This window comes from Chelmon rostratus, chromosome 15, assembly GCF_017976325.1.
Source record: "Chelmon rostratus isolate fCheRos1 chromosome 15, fCheRos1.pri, whole genome shotgun sequence".
NCBI lineage: Eukaryota > Metazoa > Chordata > Actinopteri > Chaetodontiformes > Chaetodontidae > Chelmon > Chelmon rostratus.
In genome coordinates, this window is record NC_055672.1 from 24046741 (window position 1) to 24067420 (window position 20680).

General features: G+C 40.8%; 1 protein-coding gene across 1 annotated transcript; it reads left to right on the top strand.

Annotated features, from left to right (window-relative positions):
- The first annotated feature begins 1548 nt into the window (after positions 1 to 1548).
- On the top strand, positions 1549 to 19503 carry LOC121618847 (E3 ubiquitin-protein ligase TRIM35). The gene is made up of 6 exons (XM_041954476.1): positions 1549 to 2133; positions 7784 to 7879; positions 8125 to 8355; positions 17243 to 17265; positions 17671 to 17789; positions 18546 to 19503. Exons 1-6 carry the CDS (start codon positions 1549 to 1551, stop codon positions 19109 to 19111), a joined length of 1620 nt encoding a protein of 539 aa, XP_041810410.1. The 3' UTR covers positions 19112 to 19503.
- The last annotated feature ends 1177 nt before the right edge of the window (positions 19504 to 20680 follow it).

Sequence of the window (20680 nt, forward strand, 5' to 3'; positions counted from 1 at the left end):
ACAGATGTATTTTGAAGACAATGCAATGCTGACAGAATTATTTTTCTTTATCAACATAATGAGAAAATGTTGTTGCTGGCAAGTTTGATAGTGAATTTATGTTTACTGACAACGTATTTAATTTGTTTTCCACCAAAGTAGGCAGTGTTGGAATCACTCATAGTTACAACAGTGTTATTCAACTTTTTATGGTTATGTTTAAGCACTGACAGCACTGGGTTAGTGTCAGGGAAAGATCATGGTCTGTTCTAATACACAAAAAGTCAGCAGTAATCACAATCTTTCCCGTACTTTAACCAAAGTGCTTTTGTTTCCTGACCACAGTCTGGACGTGAACCCTGGATTCTGGTGTCACAGTTCTGCAGTTTGTACGTACACCATCCACCCCAAACACCTCCCTGTCACTCCAGTGTATTACAGAAAATGTTCATTCACTCAAACAAGCATTGATGACATTGAGCCTGATGTCAGCTGGTATGAATGACTATACTATACATACAGACACAGTACAGTACAGTACAGTACAAATATAGTCTTATTGTCTCTACTGAGTCACTTACCATCTGCTCTTTCTGTACATCTGAATAGACATGTGGGTACACATCTGTACTGTGACAAGCAGCTGTGATGCTCATGTTCTCCTACATCAAACCCCACTCTCTGACCAGAAGATGGCGCTCTCTGCATTGAAAACACTCCAGTTCTTTACTACTGTAAATCAAAGTAAGTTTTCAGTCTGTTCAAATTCAGGTATACTGAAGCGAGCCAGTATGCATTTTAATTTAATGTAAATTTTTTGTCTTTAATTACGTGAAATGCATCGAGAAAATGGAAAAATACAACAAAATCAAATCGAAAAAATCAAATTTCAAATCAAAGCAGCCCTGTTCTTCTTCTGCAGGAGCTTACAAATACCAACCTGATTCTTCCTCCAGCCTGAACTTTAAATACCTTCTGAGACATTGATATGAGGTTCTTCCTCACGATTTCTTCAGTATTCTATAAACTGGGATATTTTGGATATGCTCCATTAAAAGGGCAACAACTGGGCTGACTATAATATATCATGTCACTATAACTGTCATTTTTATGGTCTGTTTGGTAGATGAGTAAATCATTTGTGGAAGGGAAACGTGGATCTGATAACATCACAGTTTTTCTTTTCTGTGTTGCTGAATCCCTGTTCCAGCTGGGCCGAGAGAAGACAGCTGGTGGTCTTAGTCTCAGTTTGGTCTATTGTGTGTGCTATTATCCTTTCCCCCCAACAATTTAATAATTTAAGAACTTTTAAATTACAATTTACTTTGTCATGTAATCTTTCTGTGAGTCCCTTCTCAACTGATGCCTCTTGTTTTCAATTGAAGAGTATTATCATCATGTCATTTGGTTACTTCACCTCTCAGAGAGGAGGGGGAGGGCAGCAGCTGAGGAGGAGGAGCTTGTGGTCACAGAAAGTGCAAGTCAGGGAAAGAAACCTACTCTGTTGTTCAGCCAAATGTCAGTAACTCTGTAGCCTGCTAAAATTAACCAGTCATCTGCAGTGCTGTCATGGCTGACAGGGGAAGTCAGGCTGATCATGAAGAAGAAGAGGAGCAGGGACAAGACAAGGATACAAACGCTGCTTATGAACAGGGAGACACTGTTGCTGTTGAGGGATCCCCATACTTAGATTTTGTTGAGGATCAGCAGCATCCAGTCCAACCTGAACAGGAGTCTGAGTGCCCTGGCTGCCAGTCGCTGGGTACACTGACGCTGCCTTGCGGACACAAACTGTGTCCCAAATGTATCGAGCTGAGCCAAGGAGAGCTGGGCCAGGCTGGCTGCACCATCTGCTATGGATCACAGCTGATGGACTCGGTCCTGCAGACTCTTCTGGAAGCCCTGTTCCATGACCAGCCCAGGAGACCTGGGATCACAACTGGAGCTGTGGAGGATGTGAGGGCATCAAACGATGGAGGGAAAGCAGCGGGCAGATATGGGGGTACGGCGAGTGAAGAGCTGTGTCTGGAGCATGAAGAAATACTCAGTGTGTTCTGTTTGGAAGAGGGGGAGCCAGTCTGCCAGCAGTGTCAGGCAGACCAGCATGAAGAGCACCAGTGCTGCTCCATACAGGAGGCTGTCCTCGACTGTAAGGTCAGACACAAGAACCAGGACACAAACTGCTCTTCAATAGTTAGACTAGGCTGCGCCAACATATATTAGAGGGACCCTTGACCTATTTTACACATGAAAATCAGTTTGCACATTTTAAGAAGTACTTCTCAGGAATTATGTTGAATAATATCTGTAGTGGCTCTGGAGAAACTGTCAGCAGACAATAGCACTGGTGATGTAGTGATCTGAAGTTCAATTCTATTATATGTATGTGGCCAAATCACAACAAAGGTTGTAGAACATACTCAGTAATGTACAGAGAACCCACAATTCCCCCAGGAGCAAGCACTTGACAATAGTAGTGAAGCAAACTTTTAACAGGCAGATTCCACCAAAACTGTATATAATAGTATAACTATATATTATGTGCATGATGGTGTTGGAGCTAAAATTATAATTTGGTAATTGGAAAAATTATGATAAAATTAATACTATTGTAACTTTACTATTTTGAATTGATTCAGTTATTATTTGTTTAATTAGGCTTTGTACTGACGCGCAGCCACTCTGACAATCAGCCGATTGTTGTCAGAGGGAGCAGCGTCATGTCAACCAGCTGATCATCCAGCTGATGTAGCTGATTGCCGTCAGGTCCATCAGCTGGTGTATATATATGTCAGGATTTTGGTTTTGCCACAAGTGTCACTGCAGTATCTCAACCACCCTTAAAGCATGTTAGCAAATTGCCCTCAAACCAATGCACATATTGTCAAGGAGAACACAAGCTTGCTGCCTGCCTTCAGATTCTCAAGAACACACACAAAGAGAAGTTGGAATTTCTCAGGACTAGAGGGTTGTGTTTTGGGTGTTTGGAGAAAGGACACATGAGTAAAGGATGCACACAGAGACTCACCTGCAATCAGTGTAAATTGAATCACCCTACTCTTCTTCATATTGCCAGCAAAGAAAAGGAAAGGACTGTTACAAACGCATCCAGTGCATTAGTGGATATGGATGAAAGTAGAGGAGGGAAGGAGCCTGAGGGCACCCTAGCTGTTGCTCCTGTAAAGGTAAAAAAAAAAAAAAAAAAAGGTAGAAACATAATGACATCATTTCCTTTCTGGACCCAGGCAGTACTGCCACCTTTTGCACTGAAGCAATCCTCCAGTGGTTATATTCAAGAGAAGTTAAAATCCCTAAAATTGATTCGGATGTTGGATTGCTGATTGGATGCAATGTGCCCAAGGCTTTGGAGCCATGGAAAGTAATTAACAGCCATGGGAATGGCCCATACACCGTTAAAACTATCCTGGGCCATTAAGAAAAATGAATGTTAAACAAACTGGAAATCCTGTCGTCACAGCAAACAGAATTTCAGTCATAAAACTTGAGGATTTGTTGCAGCAGTAAATTAAGATGGATTTCCCAGAACATCAACATCAGGAACGTTCAGAATTGCTGTGGAGGATCACAGGTTTCTGGAAAGTGTCTCCAAAACTGTCAAATTAGTGGATGGACACTACTGTGTTGGAACTGAGTTTCCCAACAATCGATGTGTGGCTGAACAAAGAGCTTTAAATTTAAAACGAAAGTTTCTGCGGAATAGCAAATTCTACCAAGAATACAAAGACTTCATGGTAGATATTTTGAACAAGTGTTTTGCCATTAAATTGACACCTGAACAAAGAAGTAAAACAAATCAAAGCAAAAGGATCTGGTTCATACCACACCATGGAGTCTACCATCCAAAAAAGCACAAACTGCGAGTTGTGTTTGATTGTGGAGCATCCTATCAAGGCACATCTCTGAATGCACATCTTCTCCAAGGCCCAGACTTAATAAATAGTCTGGTTGGCGTTCTCACAAGATTTAGGCAAAAAGGCATTGCATTCATGGTGGATATAGAGGACATGTTCCATCAGTGCAAGGTGCCAGAGGCTGATACTGATCTACTCCGGTTCTTGTGGTGGCCTAATGGAAACCTCAGTAACGAGTTGGAGGAGTACAAGATGGTTGTGCACATTTTCGGTGCAACATCCTCCCCTAGCTGTGCAAACTTTGCCTTGCAACAGTGTGCAAGGGATAATATGGATAGATTTAGCACTGAAGCAATCTCAACTGTGCTAAGGAACTTTTATGTGGATGATTGCTTAAAATCAGTGGAAAATGACAAAGAGGCATTAAAAATCACTCATGAGCTCATCCTGCCTGTGGAAAGAGCCTTAGGAGTGCAGTGGGGGTACTGAAACTGATTCATTTGAATTTAAGATTAACATACAGGAAAAACCACTTACCAGAAGAGGTATTTTGTCCATGGTGTGCTCCATTTACGACCATCTCGGTATGTTGGCCCCTGTCATCCTTCCTGCTAAGTAAATTCTGCAAAAATTAACTGGACTGAGACTTGGATGGGATGAAAGGATCCCAAAAGAATTTGAAGAACAGTGGTTCAGGTGGTAACATGACTTCCAATTGCTAAAGGACTACAAGGTGAAAAGATGTATTAAACCATATGACTTTGGACAACCAGTCACAGCACAGCTTCACCACTTTGGGGATGCAAGTGAAAGTGGTTTTGGTACAGTCTCCTACCTTCGACTGATAAACAAAGCCCACACAGTTCATTGGGCTTTCATCATGGCTAAGGCCAGGTAGTTAGCCAGCTAGTTCCGCTCAAACCTATTACTATTCCAAGAATGGAACTGACCGCTGCCACTGTTGCTTGTACGGATTGACAGGATGATGCAGGATGAACTTGAACTTCAACTCGAACCCTCTGTATTTTGGACTGACAGCACATCCGTCCTAAAATAAATACAAAATGAAACACCAAGATTCCAAACATTTGTTGCCAACAGAGTTGCAGTTATTCGAGCCACCACAAAGGCCTCCCAATGGAGGTATGTGAATGGTTGTATGAACCCAGCGGACTGTGTGTCAAGAGGTGTCTCTGCAAGTAACTTTTTGAGAGATCAAGTCTGGATGTCAGGACCAGGGTTTCTGCTTCAGCCAGTGTCCCATCGGCCAAAAGGTCCTGAGTTGACCCTGACCCTCAGCGACCCAGAAGTGAAGGTACTTGCAGTAAGTGTTAGTACCCCTGAAGACTGCAGTGATACAGTCAATAAGTTGCGCATGCATTACTCACAATGGCATCGCCTCAAGAAAGCTGTTGCGTGGGTCCTACGTATTAAAGCTGTACTGAGAGCCAGCCTAAAGAACAACAGCTATGAAAAAGAATCCCTCTCTGTTGAAAATTTGCAAAGGGCTGAAGCTGCAATCATTGAGTTTTGTCAGTCCACGTCATTTATGGATGAGATGAATGCATTGAAGAAAGGATTTGGAGTGAAAACGAGCAGTCACCTTCATAAATTCTCACCCATCATATAGGATAACCTGATCAGAGTTGGTGGTAGGCTGATGAGGTCTGCAATGCCATCTGAGACCATAAATCTTTAGGCCTATCACTAAAGTGTCTAATGACCCTCGAGATTTGGAGCCACTTACACCAAACCATCTTTTGTTACACAAAACAAAGCCTTTCCTGCCACCAGGCGTATTTGATCCAAATGATTGTTATGGACGAAGAAGGTGGCGTCAAGTACAATACATGGCAGATTTGTTTTGGAAACGGTGGACAAAAGAATATTTACCTGACCTCCAAGAACAACAAAAATGGACCAAGAAAAGGCGGAACTTCATTACAGGCGACATTGTCCTCATCATTGACAACACTGCACCAAGAAACTCCTGGATTATGGGACAAGTCATTGGAGTCACACCGGATTCAAGAGGATTTGTTTGACAAGTGCAGGTTCGGACCAAGACCAGCACACTGTGTCGACCCATCACAAAGCATGTTCTGCTGTTGGAGGCAAAAAATGGACAGTAACAGCGCCCCGCACACACACCTCCATCCCACACACACACACCTCCATCCCACCCCACCCTACCCCACCCCATTCATCCTCCTTTCACACACACACACACACACACACTGCACCCATGGACTGTTCATTTATGTGTTGAAGATGGATGTTTGTAATTGTCATAAGATGTTTTATGTCAATTAAGGGCCGTGATGTTGAAGCCAAAATTATAATTTGGTAATTGGAAAAATTATGATAAAATTAATACTATTGTTACTTTACTATTTTGAATTGATTCAGTTATTATTTGTTTAATTAGGCTTTGTCCTGACGCGCAGCCACTCTGACAATCAGCTGATTGTTGTCAGAGGGAGTGGCGTCATGTCAACCAGCTGATCAACATGTAGCTGATTGCCGTCAGGTCCATCAGCTGGTGTATATATAGGTCAAGAGCAGTATGTGAGTTGCTCCTTTTTTGATTAAGTAGATGCATGTTTTTTTGACCGTTTGAAACAACTGAGTTCTTTCATTGTGTTGCATTTTGTTTTGTTGCTTTCAACTCGACACTGCTGCTACTGGTAGGGAAATACTTTTTTTTTTAATTTAGAAGAAGAAATGGACAATAAACGTAACTAAAAAGAATCGTGGACTCAGTTCATTGTTTAAGCGTGTCAACCAAAAACTCGAACAAAAAAGGGACCCGTTGGAAAGTTGCACTTTTAGATGGTATATGTATGTTAATATATGATAGTATGTGTACACAATAACAACAATGTGCATCTTGATACAATACTCATTAACAAAGCCACAGGGAATTCTCATTAACTCAGCAACTAAAAAATCAACTAATGCAGCATTAAGTCCAATATTCACATTCCTTTCAGCTCTGGTTTAGTCTCCACCAAGTCCTGAGAAAAATATCAGGCTCAATAGCCACTAAATGCTCGACTGTATTCACCAGCCAGTTGCAAACAGTATCTGTTTGCTGTTTGGTGCTAAGCAGGTAGTGAACAACAGGTTTATCACTGTTTTAATAAAGTTTGTGGGCCAGAAAGCCAAAAAAAAAAGATCTGAAAGGTTTAAAGCTGACAAGGAAACTGCAGAGTTGAAGATGATTCTCTGATCGTCAATCAAGAGCGATTACTGATGGCAGCTTTACAGAAGAACATTTTCTAGTCACTAGATGTCACTAAATACTCTAATAGTCACAACTTTTATTCTCAAGATGTCTCACTTGTCTACACCTGTACTGAGGATCATATTTTTCTTGTGATTTTTTGGGCTTTATTTACTAAAGCTGAGGCTGCTTTTCAGGCACAAATGTGATGCATGTCCTAAAACACATGTACTTTATCAAACACATGCAGTGAGCTAGAGTTGCAATTTGCGACTCATTTGTGCAATGAGGTGTACCTCTAGAATTACCCATGCATTTAAGAGAAGATCACACAAATAATAGGGTGAGACATGTCACACAATTTGTGAATTCTCTGCCTTTGAAGACTAGACATAAATGCAACGCATTGACTTTTAAGAGCCACAAGGAAAGTTAAAGTGGGGAAAATAAATGTATTTAATTTAATGGACGCTTTTATGTAAACAATAATAATAATAATAAAAACACAGTTATGATTAGCACAATATCTGATTAGTGGAACCTGGTACAGTCAAGGATCGGATTGTAGGAGCTAAATGCACACACACTGTGGCTACAAATTCAATGAAGACTGCAATGCACATTTGTACACAATTTTCTTCATAAATCTGGCCCTGTTTGTAGTAGTGTACATCATAATATGCTGACCATTGTATTCTGTCTGCAGAGAGAGCTGCGATCTTCAATCAGAAATCTTGAGGAGCAATTACAGAGTTCTACCGCCATCAGACAAACCTTGGAGGATACTGCTGCTCATATCAAGGTACTGCATGAGAATTACTAGTTCTTCACAACAAGATGGTGTCTGAAATCTCCTTATATGGAAATTATACCTACTTTACAGAGGTAGGATTCAAAGCTGCAAGTGTGTATACAAACTAGCAGGTATTTTAGAGTATAAATCTGTATCTATCTGAACTGGCCCAGAATGCTGCACACAGTCACAGCTACGCTGGTGTCAATATTATATAAATCTTCTAACTTGATGTCTCATAACCCCGTTGTCAGAACCAGTCAGTTCAAACAACCCAGGTCTTGAGGGAGGAGTTTGACAAGATGCACCAGTACCTCCGTGATGAGGAGGCCACACTGATGTCACAGCTGAAAGAGGAAGAGGAGGAGAAGAGTCAGAGGATGAAAGAAAAGATTGACAGGATTAACAATGACATACGAATTTTGACCAGCAGTATCAGAGAGACAGAAGAAGCCATGGCCTTAGATGACATCCTCTTTCTAAAGGTAAGTCATATCCCAAGAAACCAGGATGCTTCTACATCACCAAATATTGTTTTATATTTATGTATGTGTCCCAGCAACCAGGACCAAGGACAGCTGCTTCGTGCCACTATAATTTAATGTGTTTCTTGCAATGTAAAACCTGGCAAGAACCTCACATGTATCTTTTAACCTAATTCAGTCTTTAAAAGGAGACTGATGGTCTTGGTGTTTTTATGACAAATTGCATACACTTAACTTCACAGCAAATGTAATCAGCTGCATTTTATTCCATGTAACTTAACTTAGATATGAAAATCAATAAGCGTGTCTAAACTTGAGGTATGAAATTCATCACTGTGAACATAATGTCTGCATTATTTATTATTATGAGCTAAGGTAGTACTGACTCAAATCTATCTTCAGTGCCTTTCAAGGGTCATCTACAGTCATGTGAAAAAATTAGGACACCCCATTACATATTCAGTTATTCATTAAGAAATGTTCATGTATCGATGTCTAATCTTGTTTTTATTCATCTCTGGAAAAGGAAGTGATCTAATTACAGGTAAACAACAAAAAAAAACAAAAAACAAAACAGTTTTTCTCATTAAGCAAAAGACATCACCATAAATGTGTATTCTAACTGAGTAAAAAATGTTAGGACACCCTACCCCCTAATACCTAGTGTTACCCCCTTTGGCTGAAATAACTTCAGTGAGACGCTTCTTGTAACCCTCTACCAGTCTCTGACATCGGTCTGAGGAAAGTTTTCCCTACTCCTCTATGCAGAATGCTTTAACCTGTGTGATGTTGGACTTCCGGTGATGCCATGGATGCGCTTGCAGCATAGTAGTCAAGCTTCGATGGACAAAAATTACAGATAAGAGTGACAACGATACTATTTCGAGGTTGAAACGTTACACGTTTGCTTATGAAACATGAGTGCCTCTGCCGGTCAAAGGAAGCAAGACAAACCCGATCCTCTGCAGAAAAGAGCCGAATAAACCGCCGAATCAACTGAGCCCAACTGAAAATGCTAACACTGGCAAAAATGCTAATGCTAACGCTAGCGTAAGCAACAGGTGTCAGTCTGATACATCGATTCTGGAAGAGATGAGGAAACTCTGCAATGAAAATCAAGACGGGCACAATCACACCAAACTGGCCCTTGGGTCGTGTTGAACAAACAGTTTCAGGCATAAAAGATAAACTGGCTGAGCACGAAGAGAGGATGGAAAAATTGGAGGAGAGAGTCGGCGCGGCCAAGGATGCGGAAATATGCCACCGGCCAATCCAAAATGTCCAAGGGCTTATCATATGTGATGAAAGAGCTGGGTCTAGTGGACATTTGGCAGTTCCAACCTAATGAAAGGGATTTCACTTATATGTCTCAAGTACATGGGAGCTACTCAAGAATATATCGCTTTTGTGTATCAAAGACTGAAATGTATAGAATAAAAGAAAGTACGGTTGAACCAATCTATTTCAGACCACGGCCCTGTGACTATGAAAATCAACCTAGGAGCAGACAATCACTATAGACACTGGAGACTTAATGTATCACTACTAACAGATATGAATATTTGGCAAGAATTGGGAGAGGCTCTGACTGAATACTTTATCATAAATGATGATGGTAATGTCTCCCCCTCAACTGTATGGGATGCTAGTAAAGCCACTATAAGAGGGAAGATTATTTCTATCGGATCCAGAATTAAAAAACAAAGGCTTGCTAAAGAGCAAAATTTGGAAGATAAAATAAAAAAAAAATAACAAGAGAACACAAACAATTTGGAATAAGGAAACTTTAAAAATGTTAAAGGAAGCGAGACAACAACTGGACGAGGTTCTGACATACAAAGCAGAGGGTGCTCTAAGATTTACTCAGAGAAAATATTATGAAACAGGAAACAAAGCCAGCAGGCTACTGGCTTTTCAATTCAGAAAAGCCCAATCTAGCCGTGCAGTTCCAAAAATTAGAAACCCTGAAACCAGTCATGTTGAGACAGACCCTACTAAAATAGCGGACTCATTTTCCACATATTATAAACAATTATACGAGGCAGAAGAACTTGAAGGAAAAGAAAATTTTTGAGTTTTTAAAACCCCTTAAAATGAATAAACTATCAAATGAGGAGGCAAAACTCAGCCTATCACAGAAAGTTAAAATGAAAGAAACCATTACTAAAATTAAAAACAATAAAACACCAGGAACAGACGGTTTCTCTGGAGAATATTATAAGATATTTGTGAAAGAGCTCATGCCTATACTGTGTAAATGATATAATTATGTTCTAAAATCAGGAGACCCTCCAAATTCATGGTCAGAGGCCATATTATCAGTAATACATAAAGAGGGAAAAGATCCCCTTCTATGTACTAGCTACTGCCCAATAAACTTACTTTGTGTAGATTTTAAAATCCTAACCTCTATAATGGCAACTAGAATCCAAAAAAAAAAAAATTAAAAAATTAATGCAACCAGATCAGACAGGATTTATATTAGGACCTCAAAGAACAAACAATATAAGAAGAGCTTTGAACCTGCAAGCAATAGCAGCAAGAGACAGTCAACCATCAATGCTTCTCGGTTTAGATACCGAGAAAGCATTTGATCGGGTGGATTGGCAATTCTTGAAGCAGACACTAATAGAAATGGGCTTTTGGAATGAATTTGTGAACTGGATAAACCTATTATATAAAGAACCCTGCTCTAAAGTAACGGTCACTGTTCTAGTTTTTTTAGGATCAAACGAGGGGTGAGACAAGGAGACTCACTGTCACCTATCTTATTTGCTATTTTACTCGTTTCCACTTTTACTACTCTTCTGGAAGCTCTGACACAGTACAGCAGGTCTGAACTGTGGAACTTTGGAGTGCAGTTCGGACTTCACACACCCCCTGAATTGGACTTTATTCCACCGGAGCTGCTACGGACCCCAGAGCCCACCACCATCCCCCCCACTACTGCCAAGGAGACGGAGGAGGCACCATAAGAGAGCCGTGGCAAGAGAGCCGGCGTGCATGCTAGGCTACAAGCTAACCCTCACAGACCGGCTCTCCCCAGCCTCTTCCTCACCAACGCCAGGTCTCTCCCCAACAAAATCGATGAGGTCCATCTAAGGATAGTCTCTCGTCGGATTGGACAGCTGTGTTACCGTTGTCACAGAGACCTGGCTGGATGACAACATCCTGGACGCAGCGGTGGAGATAGCGGGGCGCTCTCTGTTCCGGGCGGACAGGACTGCAGCTTCAGGTAAGAGCAGAGGCGGAGGCTTGGCGCTGTATGTACACAATGCCTGGTGTACAGCCACATGCACCGTCAGCCTGTTCTGCTCTCCTGATTTGGAATACCTGACGGTGAAATGCCGACCGTTCAAGCTAGTTAGAGAACTCTCGTCCATTGTTATTGTGGCCGCTTACATCCCACCGCGGGCTAATGCTAAGTTAGCATTAGAGGAGCTGTACTGCCTAATCAGCGGGCAGATGAACGACAACCCGGAGGCGGCCGTGATTGTGGCGGGGGACTTTAATCACGGTGAACTGAAGGCGGTGTTTCCCAAATTTCACAAGTACATAAAGTTTCCTACCAGAGACAGTAACATTTGGATCAAGTTTACTGCAACATCCCTGCTGCGGTAACAGCTCCACACCTGGGCATGTCAGACCACATCTCCGTGAAACTTATTCCTGCCTACAAGCCTCTGGCCTGCAGAACAAAGCCAACCACCAGGACAGGACAGATATGGACTGAGGAGGCCTCCTCTGCACTTCAGGACTGCTTTGAGCTGACAGACTGGGCTGTGTTCAGAGAAGAGGCAGACCTTGAGGAGTACACAACATCTGTATTGTCCTATGTTCAGTTCTGCACTGATGCTGTCCTCCCTGTTAAGACCATCACAGTGTTTCCCAGCCAGAAACCATGGCAGAGCTGGTGACAGGCTGGCTTATAGCAGGGCTCGAGCAGAGCTGAAGAAAGGAATTAAGCAGGACAAGCTCCAGTACAAAAACAAAATTGAAGATCACTTCAATAACAACCCCCAGAACATGTGGAGAGGCATCAGAACCATAATGGACTACAAGCCTAACACTCAGCTTGCCAGCCACGACCCCACCCTGCCTGACACCTTAAACAGCTTCTTTGCCTGCTTCGACACATCAGGCAGGAGAGAAGCTACACACCTACCCAGGCTGGAGGAGCAGCACCAGCCCCTCGTCCTGCATCAGCACCAGGTGACATCCACCCTGAGGAGGATCAACACCCGCAGAGCTGCAGGACAGGATAAGGTGTCAGGCAAGACTTTGAGGACATGCGCTGACCAGCTAGCAGGAGTGTTCCTGGACATCTTCAATCTGTCCCTGCAGCTGTCTACGGTTCCTGAGTGCCTCAAGTCCTCCACCATCATTCCGGTACCGAAGAAGACATCCATCACCTGCCTGAATGACTACCGGCCTGTTGCTATGAATCATGAAGTGCTTTGAGCGGATTATTCTCAGGTACATCAGAGACTTCATCCCCTCGGACCTAGACAGCCTTCAGTTCGCCTACAGAGGGAATCGGTCCACAGAGGATGCTGTCTCCATCACCCTGCACACAGCCCTGACCCACCTGCTGCAGCCCAACACCCACGTCAGGATGCTAATTGTAGACTTTAGCTCAGCTTTCAACACCGTCATCCCAGACAAGCTGGCGCCGAAGCTACACGCAGTGGCTCTGTCTGCGTCACTGTGCCACTTTTTTATTTTTAATTGCATTCACGAATATTTTTATTGCATGTTGGTTTATTTTATTCTTTCTAATCTTTCTTATCTTTCTTATTATCTTTTTTTCTAACATGGGGGTTGCAATGAAAATTTCATTGACATGTCATGCTCAATGACAATAAAGACTCTTGAATCTTGAATTAGTATTGAGCCTCTGGCAGAGACAATACGCCAAAATGCACAAATTCAAGGGAAAAAATAGCTCTGTTTGCGGACGACATTTTACCTTTTGTAAAAAATCCACTCTCTTCCATCCCTGCGCTTATGAAAACCTTACATGAATACGGATCAGTGTCTGGATATAAAATTAATGAAAATAAATCAGAAGTCATGATTTCAGGCACTTGGCCTACACAACTGAATAACAGTGTCTCCTTTCGCTGGTCTAAACAAGGATTTAGGTATCGGGGAATAATAATTACCCCTAATCCCACCCAATTATTCGAGGCAAATTACAACAAATTAATTAAACAAATAAAAAATTATGTGACAAGGTGGGAAGTCTTGCCCCTATCTTTGATTGGAAGAATAGAGACGGTAAAAATGAACCTGCTGCTGAGACTTTTTTTTATTTCAATCCCTTCCTATTAGAGTACCTGTTTCCACGTTAAAAATGTTAGATAAATTACTTTTAACATTTATATGGCAAAAGAAGAGGCAGAGGGTAAGATTGAAATCTCTTCATCTACCTAAAGACATGGGAGGTTTAAGTTTACCAAATCCCAAAAGTTACGACTTGGCTGCACAAATAAATGCTATAGTGGCATGAATCAGAAATAATCAGGAGGCACTATGGGCTAAGATAGAACAGGATTCTGTGAAGGGTGTCTCCTTAGCAGTACTCCCTTTTAAAGTCAGCCAATAAAATCAAAATAAAGAACGAATGGATGAAACACACCTTAATAGTCTGGACAACTGTAACTCAAGGGCCATGTTGGTTGTAGGAAATATAGATTTCCCACCCTCCTTATGGGACAGTGGATTCAGAGGGTGGGCTGACAAAGGTCTTCGTACAATTAATCAACCTTTTAAAGGAGCAGAATTTAAATCATTCTCTCAACTTCAGGAGCAATATGACCTTCCATCAAAAGATTTTTACAGGTACCTCCAGATCAGACACTATGTCACAAATCACAAGGAAAAGAAATGGTCAGAAATAATTAATTAATTAATTAATATTTTGGAGAAACAACACCCAACAAAAAACATTTATCTAACATATACAAAGACTAGTAATGGATACTTCTCAAAATACGGAATATATATATAAAAAAAATGGGAACTAGAAATGAATGTTATAATTGAAGACTCTGAATGGAATGACATATGGGCAGGACGCCATAAGGGAATTAATAGTCAACAATGGAAAGAATTTGATTGGAAGGTAAAAATTACATTTTTTAATACTCCCCTTATTATTTCTACGAATGTGAAGAATTCCAGTGCTGCATTATGTTGGCGAAACTGTGGAAATATTGGAGACACCACACACATCTTTTGGGATTGTCCGGTATTACGAGGATTCTGGGATGACATCAAAAGGGAGATTGATACTATGCTGGAGATAGATGTTGCTTTAGAACCAAAGCTGTTTTTGTTAGGAATCATACCCAAAGATGTATACAATGCAGAACAACGTACAGTAAACTTGAGAGACGTAAAGCCTCCAACTGTAGGACGATGGACCCAGAGACTGAAAAATGTATATTTGATGGAAAGAATCCCAAAAAAGTTAAACTTGTGCATTCTCTTTCTGATTGTAGAGGCATGCACTTTCACGTCAACAGTCGCCAGTGTCTGCTGTAGGTCCTGTGATGACATTTCACAGTTTTTGGAGACTTCTTTAAGCATCTTGTGGTCTGCTCTCGGGTTGAACTTGCTTGGACAGCTGGACCTGGGCATGTTGGCAGTTGTTTTGAATGTCCTTCACTTGTACACTGTTTTCCGGACAGTGGAATGGCTGATTTTCAAGAGCTTTTGAGATCTTTTTCAATCCCTTACCAGACTCATACGCTGCAACAGTCTTCGTTCTGAAGGCCTCAGACAGGTCTTTTGATCTCACCATGGTGTTCACTCTCACGTCAACAGTCAGGAGTACACCAAACTGACTGACTGAGCTTTAAATAGGGCAAGTGTCCTTCAAAATGCTGAGTCACAATGTTGTAATCATGTGCACCTGCTGTGTACATTAGTTTTATTACTTGAATCTCTCAGTATTGTTAAAATAGATACTAAATATCCACATGTTTAAATTTGTCAAAAAACACGTTTTCATAGGATGTCCTAATTTTTCATATGACTGTAAATAAGTGTAATATCCCACCACAAGGTCCAGTAATTGGTTATTCTGGAGTTTTTTCATCATATAACTTGATGTACTGCATATCAGTCAATAGAGTCTGTCCAGCTGTGAATTTCAAATTTACATTTTTTCTAGAAACTCCATTGGAGTTATCTCACCATAACAAAGTAGAATTATGAGGGAGAAACATTTAGCAATGTGCTTTTGTAGGGGGTTATTAATATCCACAGAGTTTAAAAGGAAAACAGGTCATTAGCCATCATGATTATGCAACCATCAAATTTCTAAAAAAAAAAACATTTCTTGTGTCCAAGTAAAAAATTTGATCAGGTCACTGGATAGTGACCTAGTGCCAGATTTATAATAATAGTAAGAAGAAAAAGAAGGAGAAGCAGATGAACAATAGAAATAAATGTTATTTACTATTAACATCTCTCATACAAGAAATGCACCTTAAAGTGTTTTTCAAAAAAGAAATCACATGTACCAAGTGAAGTGATTTACATAAAAAGACATAGAATGAACATGAAAACAACAACATACTGCTACAATAAAGTTAGAAACAAAAGTAAACAGAATGCATAAAATCAATGAAAACATAAAATAATATAAGATAAAATAAGACTTTATCAATCCCCAGTTGGGGAAATTTGGTACAGGTAGCAGGTAATAGCAGTTGGAAACAAAAAAATTAATTAATGTTGGGAAAAACATTGCTAGTGAAAGGCTAAAGCAAACTGCTTCCCTGATATCTATAGGTAGTGTGTTCCTGAGCTTTGGGGCGTAATGGACAAAGGCTGCATCCTACATTTCCTTTCAGCTGTTGCTGGAAAACTCCAATAAACCAGCAGCAGATGATCACAGTGTTCTTGAAGTCAAATAATAACAAGAAATTTTGCAATGTAGCTTGGTCCCAGTCCATTAAGGGCTTTGTATACAAGGAGGATGCTTGAAATAAAGGCATAAATCAGTTTTTCAGCTTTTTTTTTTATTTATAAATGGTTCATACTTTACCTCTGTTTCTAAGGTGGAAAAAGTTTTGTCACCTTGTTCATGTGGGACTTGAATCTTTGATCTGAATCTAGGATAATGCCAAGATTATTAAACAGCATATTGCTTTTTTTTTTTTAATTAACTAGTAGAATTTCAGTTTTGTCCTCATTTAACTTAATCATTGCTCATCCATTTATTTATGGCCAAAGACAGTTTGTTGAGTCTATAGCTGCAGTATCATTGGGTTTAGCAGAGATGTACAGTTGTGTGTCATCTGCATAACTATGGAAACATACATTGTCAGTCATGATCTCCAAGACTGACATAAAACTCTCCCTTTGATGTTGTTTACAACCAGTTTAATACACGTTCAGAAGGACCAGCTCACTATTCAAGATGACTGATTAAGATATCATGGTCAACTGGATAAAATGCTGCTCTTAGGTCTAAGAGGACAAGAACTGAGACCTTTTTTTTCATCAGAAATTAGTCTGAGGTCACTGATTATTTTAGTCAGAGCATCATTTGGGAAGGCTAGTTTGGGAGCCTCAACAGCTGATCCAGTGACATCCAGGGCTGTGTGTCAGCTAAATCTGTGCCAGTATGCTCCACAGCTGAAGTAATCCCGTGTGTGGAAGTCTGTCCACTTTCAGCACTTTGCACAGAGGCTGCTACAGAGTCAATTAATTCCTCATTCTCACATATTTGATGCAGCGTTGTTGCAAACCTCTTTTGAAGTTGTGTAATTCTCTCAGTCAGTCGCTCACATTGTGTGCAGCTCACTTATTTTAAGGTTTATAAACCTTTATTTCAAAGGGTTAATGATTTGTCTCTTCTCTGTCCCCACAGACCTACAAGAAAGCCTCTGAAAGGTGAGCTCATTAGCTAAGATGTAGACTCATATTCTGCACGAATTCATTTTATAATATTTTAGTTGTGCACATAAAGGACACCAAATAATAATAAAAACTAGTCATGTTTTATTATATCAGTAATGACAATTTTACTAGATGATTTGCATTTTTACTAAAAAAATAAATAAATAACAGCCAACCAGTTATAATTTATATATTTATCATATTTCCACAAAGTTGGCCATCTCATTTTGTACTTTAGAAATCCTGTTATCTTTGCAACATATTCACAGTAAATCAAGAGATTTGCCTCACCACATGCTCTTCAAATGTCATCCATACCTGCAAGTTTTGCACACAGTGCATACAATGCAGCCCATACTGATGTTGTAGTGGGTCATCTTCAGTTCCTGTTATCTCCAGGGCTCAGGGCAGAGTAGAGGAGCCTGTAGTTGAATCAGGAGCTCTGCTTGATGTGGCCAAACACCAGAGCTGTGTACAGCACCAAGTCTGGGACAAGATGCTGAGGATCATCCAGTACTGTGAGCAAAGCTTTACTTAGAACAACAGATAAGTTGATAGTTCAGCATTTTTAACATAAACTGATATATTTCAATCACCAGTGTTGTGGTTGAGGTAGTGCTGGTAAATTAATTTGTTGTTAGGTGTGGGGGATTTTAACAAGAAATATGTATGAATGTGAAGCTATTTATTAATCAGTTTGTATTGCCACTGTGTGAGTGGATTGTAAACGGAGCTTAAAAATGAAAAAAAACAACAACTTTGTAATGGAGCCAGTTTTTCCAGTAAAGTCCAAAGGATGTAATACTGTGTGCATTCGAGAGTGCCTCTCTTCTGCTCCCCTACATCGTGCAGCACCAGCAAACATGAGCTCACGTCAACAAACGGCCGACACCTAACACAAAGTCAAAGCTAACATTATTACAAAGCATGTGAAATATGTATGGGAATGGGAATCACAGAGCATTACGTGACAGCTTCACCGCTTTGGAAGATAGCATGCTAGCTGCCATTTTCTGTCACCAGTCATTCCATCTGTGCCCGTTCATCAGAAATGTATAAAGCACACATGAATAGCATATGCCCAAGTTAAGAGAAGCTTGAAACAGGGCAAAGGATTAACAAAATTCAGTCAGTTCATTATAGAGCTAGAGTATGTTAATGTTAAACGTCAGATAATTATAATTAATCAGACATACATGCTTGTGTATGTGTAATGATGTGTATGTACTGATTTCTGTCTCTTTGTCTCTCACTGATGTCCTTCTGCTCCTCAGTTCCTGTGACCATGGACCCTAACACAGGCTCGGCATGTTTAGGCGTGTCTCCCGACTTGTCCAGCGTGTTCGTGTGTGAGGAGCAGCCTCTTCCAGACAATCCAGAGAGGTTTGTGACCCCACAGAGCATCCTGGGCTCGGAGGGCTTCAGCTCAGGCAGGCACAGCTGGGAGGTGGAGGTGGGAGATAACAGTCACTGGTCTCTTGGTGTGGCCACTGAGTCAGTATACAGAAAGGACTGGTCCAAATCTGATCTGAACCCCAGTCCTGCCTCAGCCTCAGACGTAGACCCTGGTGGTGGCCTGTGGACTGTGTCCTTATCCTCTGGGGAGTTCTGGGCCTCCCAGCAAAGTGCCCCCCTCAAACTGAGACGAAGGCCGTCTAGAATCAGAATTCAGCTGGACTGGGAGAGAGGGTGTCTGACTTTCTCTGATGTCAATGACAACACCCTTATCTATCGTTTTAAAAAGCAGTGGAGCGGTATTCTGAGACCCTACTTCTCCACAACATGTTCTAAACACCCACTGAAAATCACAGTGGGGAGGGTGACTGTGAACATAGAATAGCATCACACTGTCATGATACTAAAGGAATGATTTTTGGAAAAAAAATGTTTGTTCAACTCAACAGTTAAGATTTTAAAAGTTAGATCCATTCAGAACCAAGAAATGGACCCAAACCTGGCAAAGAGAAACAAACCCAACCAGCACAGATATGGCAACTGATGACATGAATTTACAAGTTGTCCAAAACAAAACTTTGTATCTTACCTAATGTAACATTAGTGGCCTTCTCCCCTGTGCATGACTGGGATGCATAATCCATCTTTGCCAAGAAAATTGGTGAAACACATCCAGGTTTCCTGTTATTCCTCTCTTGCTGATTGAAACAGCATGGCTAACCTATTTGCTCTTTCAGCTTAAAAGTCTTCTTGCTATCATGATGACGTATGACAAAAGCGACTTGTTTAGAATCAGCTTTGTGGTCTTGTTGAATCTAGCATAATAAAGACAACTTCAACTGTTTGCCCTTTTGAACTAGAAAGATTGCTTGTTTGTTTCCACAGGTGCTCATGTTAGCATTTCTAATGTGCTATCATCTGTGATCTCCTAGATGAGTCTGTTGTAGCTCTTGTGGATCTTTCACCTCATTCCCCAGCCTCCACTTTCTCATTTTAACCCCTAAATCCCACCATGTTTTGTGGGTGACATGGCCGGCAGAGCTGATCGCTTGCTGAAACTGTGAGCTCAAGCACAAGTCAAAAAAATATTCCAACAATGCCAAAGCTCTGTTATCTATGTTAGATCTTCTTAACTGGTGTTGTTACCAAGGCCCTGGACCTGTGTGTAAGTAGTCAAATCTAAAGGTCTGCTGATATTCTAAATTTTTCTTTTTGGCAACAAATACCATGAATAGCCAGAATGAAAGCACACATGCATACACACACACACACACACACACATTAACACTCAGTCTATTCTGCCCTCTGTATGCATTTCTGATTTCTGCACATACTGGCAGAAAACTAATCACTATGAACTGATTAATGATTCGACACAAAGTGGGGGTGACCAATCTCTATTCAAATGTCTTGAGACATCTTGTTCCTTTCAATACGTCTGTGACGCTAAAATATAAGTGGAGTATGTATAGAGAAATCATTTTTAAATGAAAAGAATAACTAAATATATACATAAACAATGTTAGATGACAGTCTTCAGATATTTGGAGGACGATTCTCCACAGATCCTCTACAACATGTATTCAAGACAAAGATGGAATGAAATGTGACCTTGGCGACATGTTTGCATCAACCAATGGAAAAACGAGGAGTCGGTTTCCTAAAGTGGCTTTACATCTATCAGGGGGTGCTAAACATAGCGCAAATAAATGTTACATGATCCAGTCCCATGTACACAATGTCCAGCTGCTGGAAATATTGACTGGAGCCCCAAATGTCCATTAAGCTAAAAAAAAAAAAGGTCCTTGGCAAAAGCAGTGTTTAATAAAAACTACAGTGTCCAGCTGTTTTCTGGTTGTTGGGGTTCTGGTGTTTTGTCCTAACAAAAGGACCTAATTTTCCAGGTCTGGAAAGACATGGGCTAGGGGTCCCAAGTGTTTTGTGGATTTACATG

Bases quoted from the DNA above. Each gene is read 5' to 3' on its own strand.
- LOC121618847 (XM_041954476.1), top strand. From the start codon at position 1,549: ATGGCTGACAGGGGAAGTCAGGCTGATCATGAAGAAGAAGAGGAGCAG. The intron at 2,134-7,783 runs GTCAGACACAAG...TTCTGTCTGCAG, and splicing joins AGGCTGTCCTCGACTGTAAG to AGAGAGCTGCGATCTTCAAT. The intron at 8,356-17,242 runs GTAAGTCATATC...CTGTCCCCACAG, and splicing joins ATGACATCCTCTTTCTAAAG to ACCTACAAGAAAGCCTCTGA.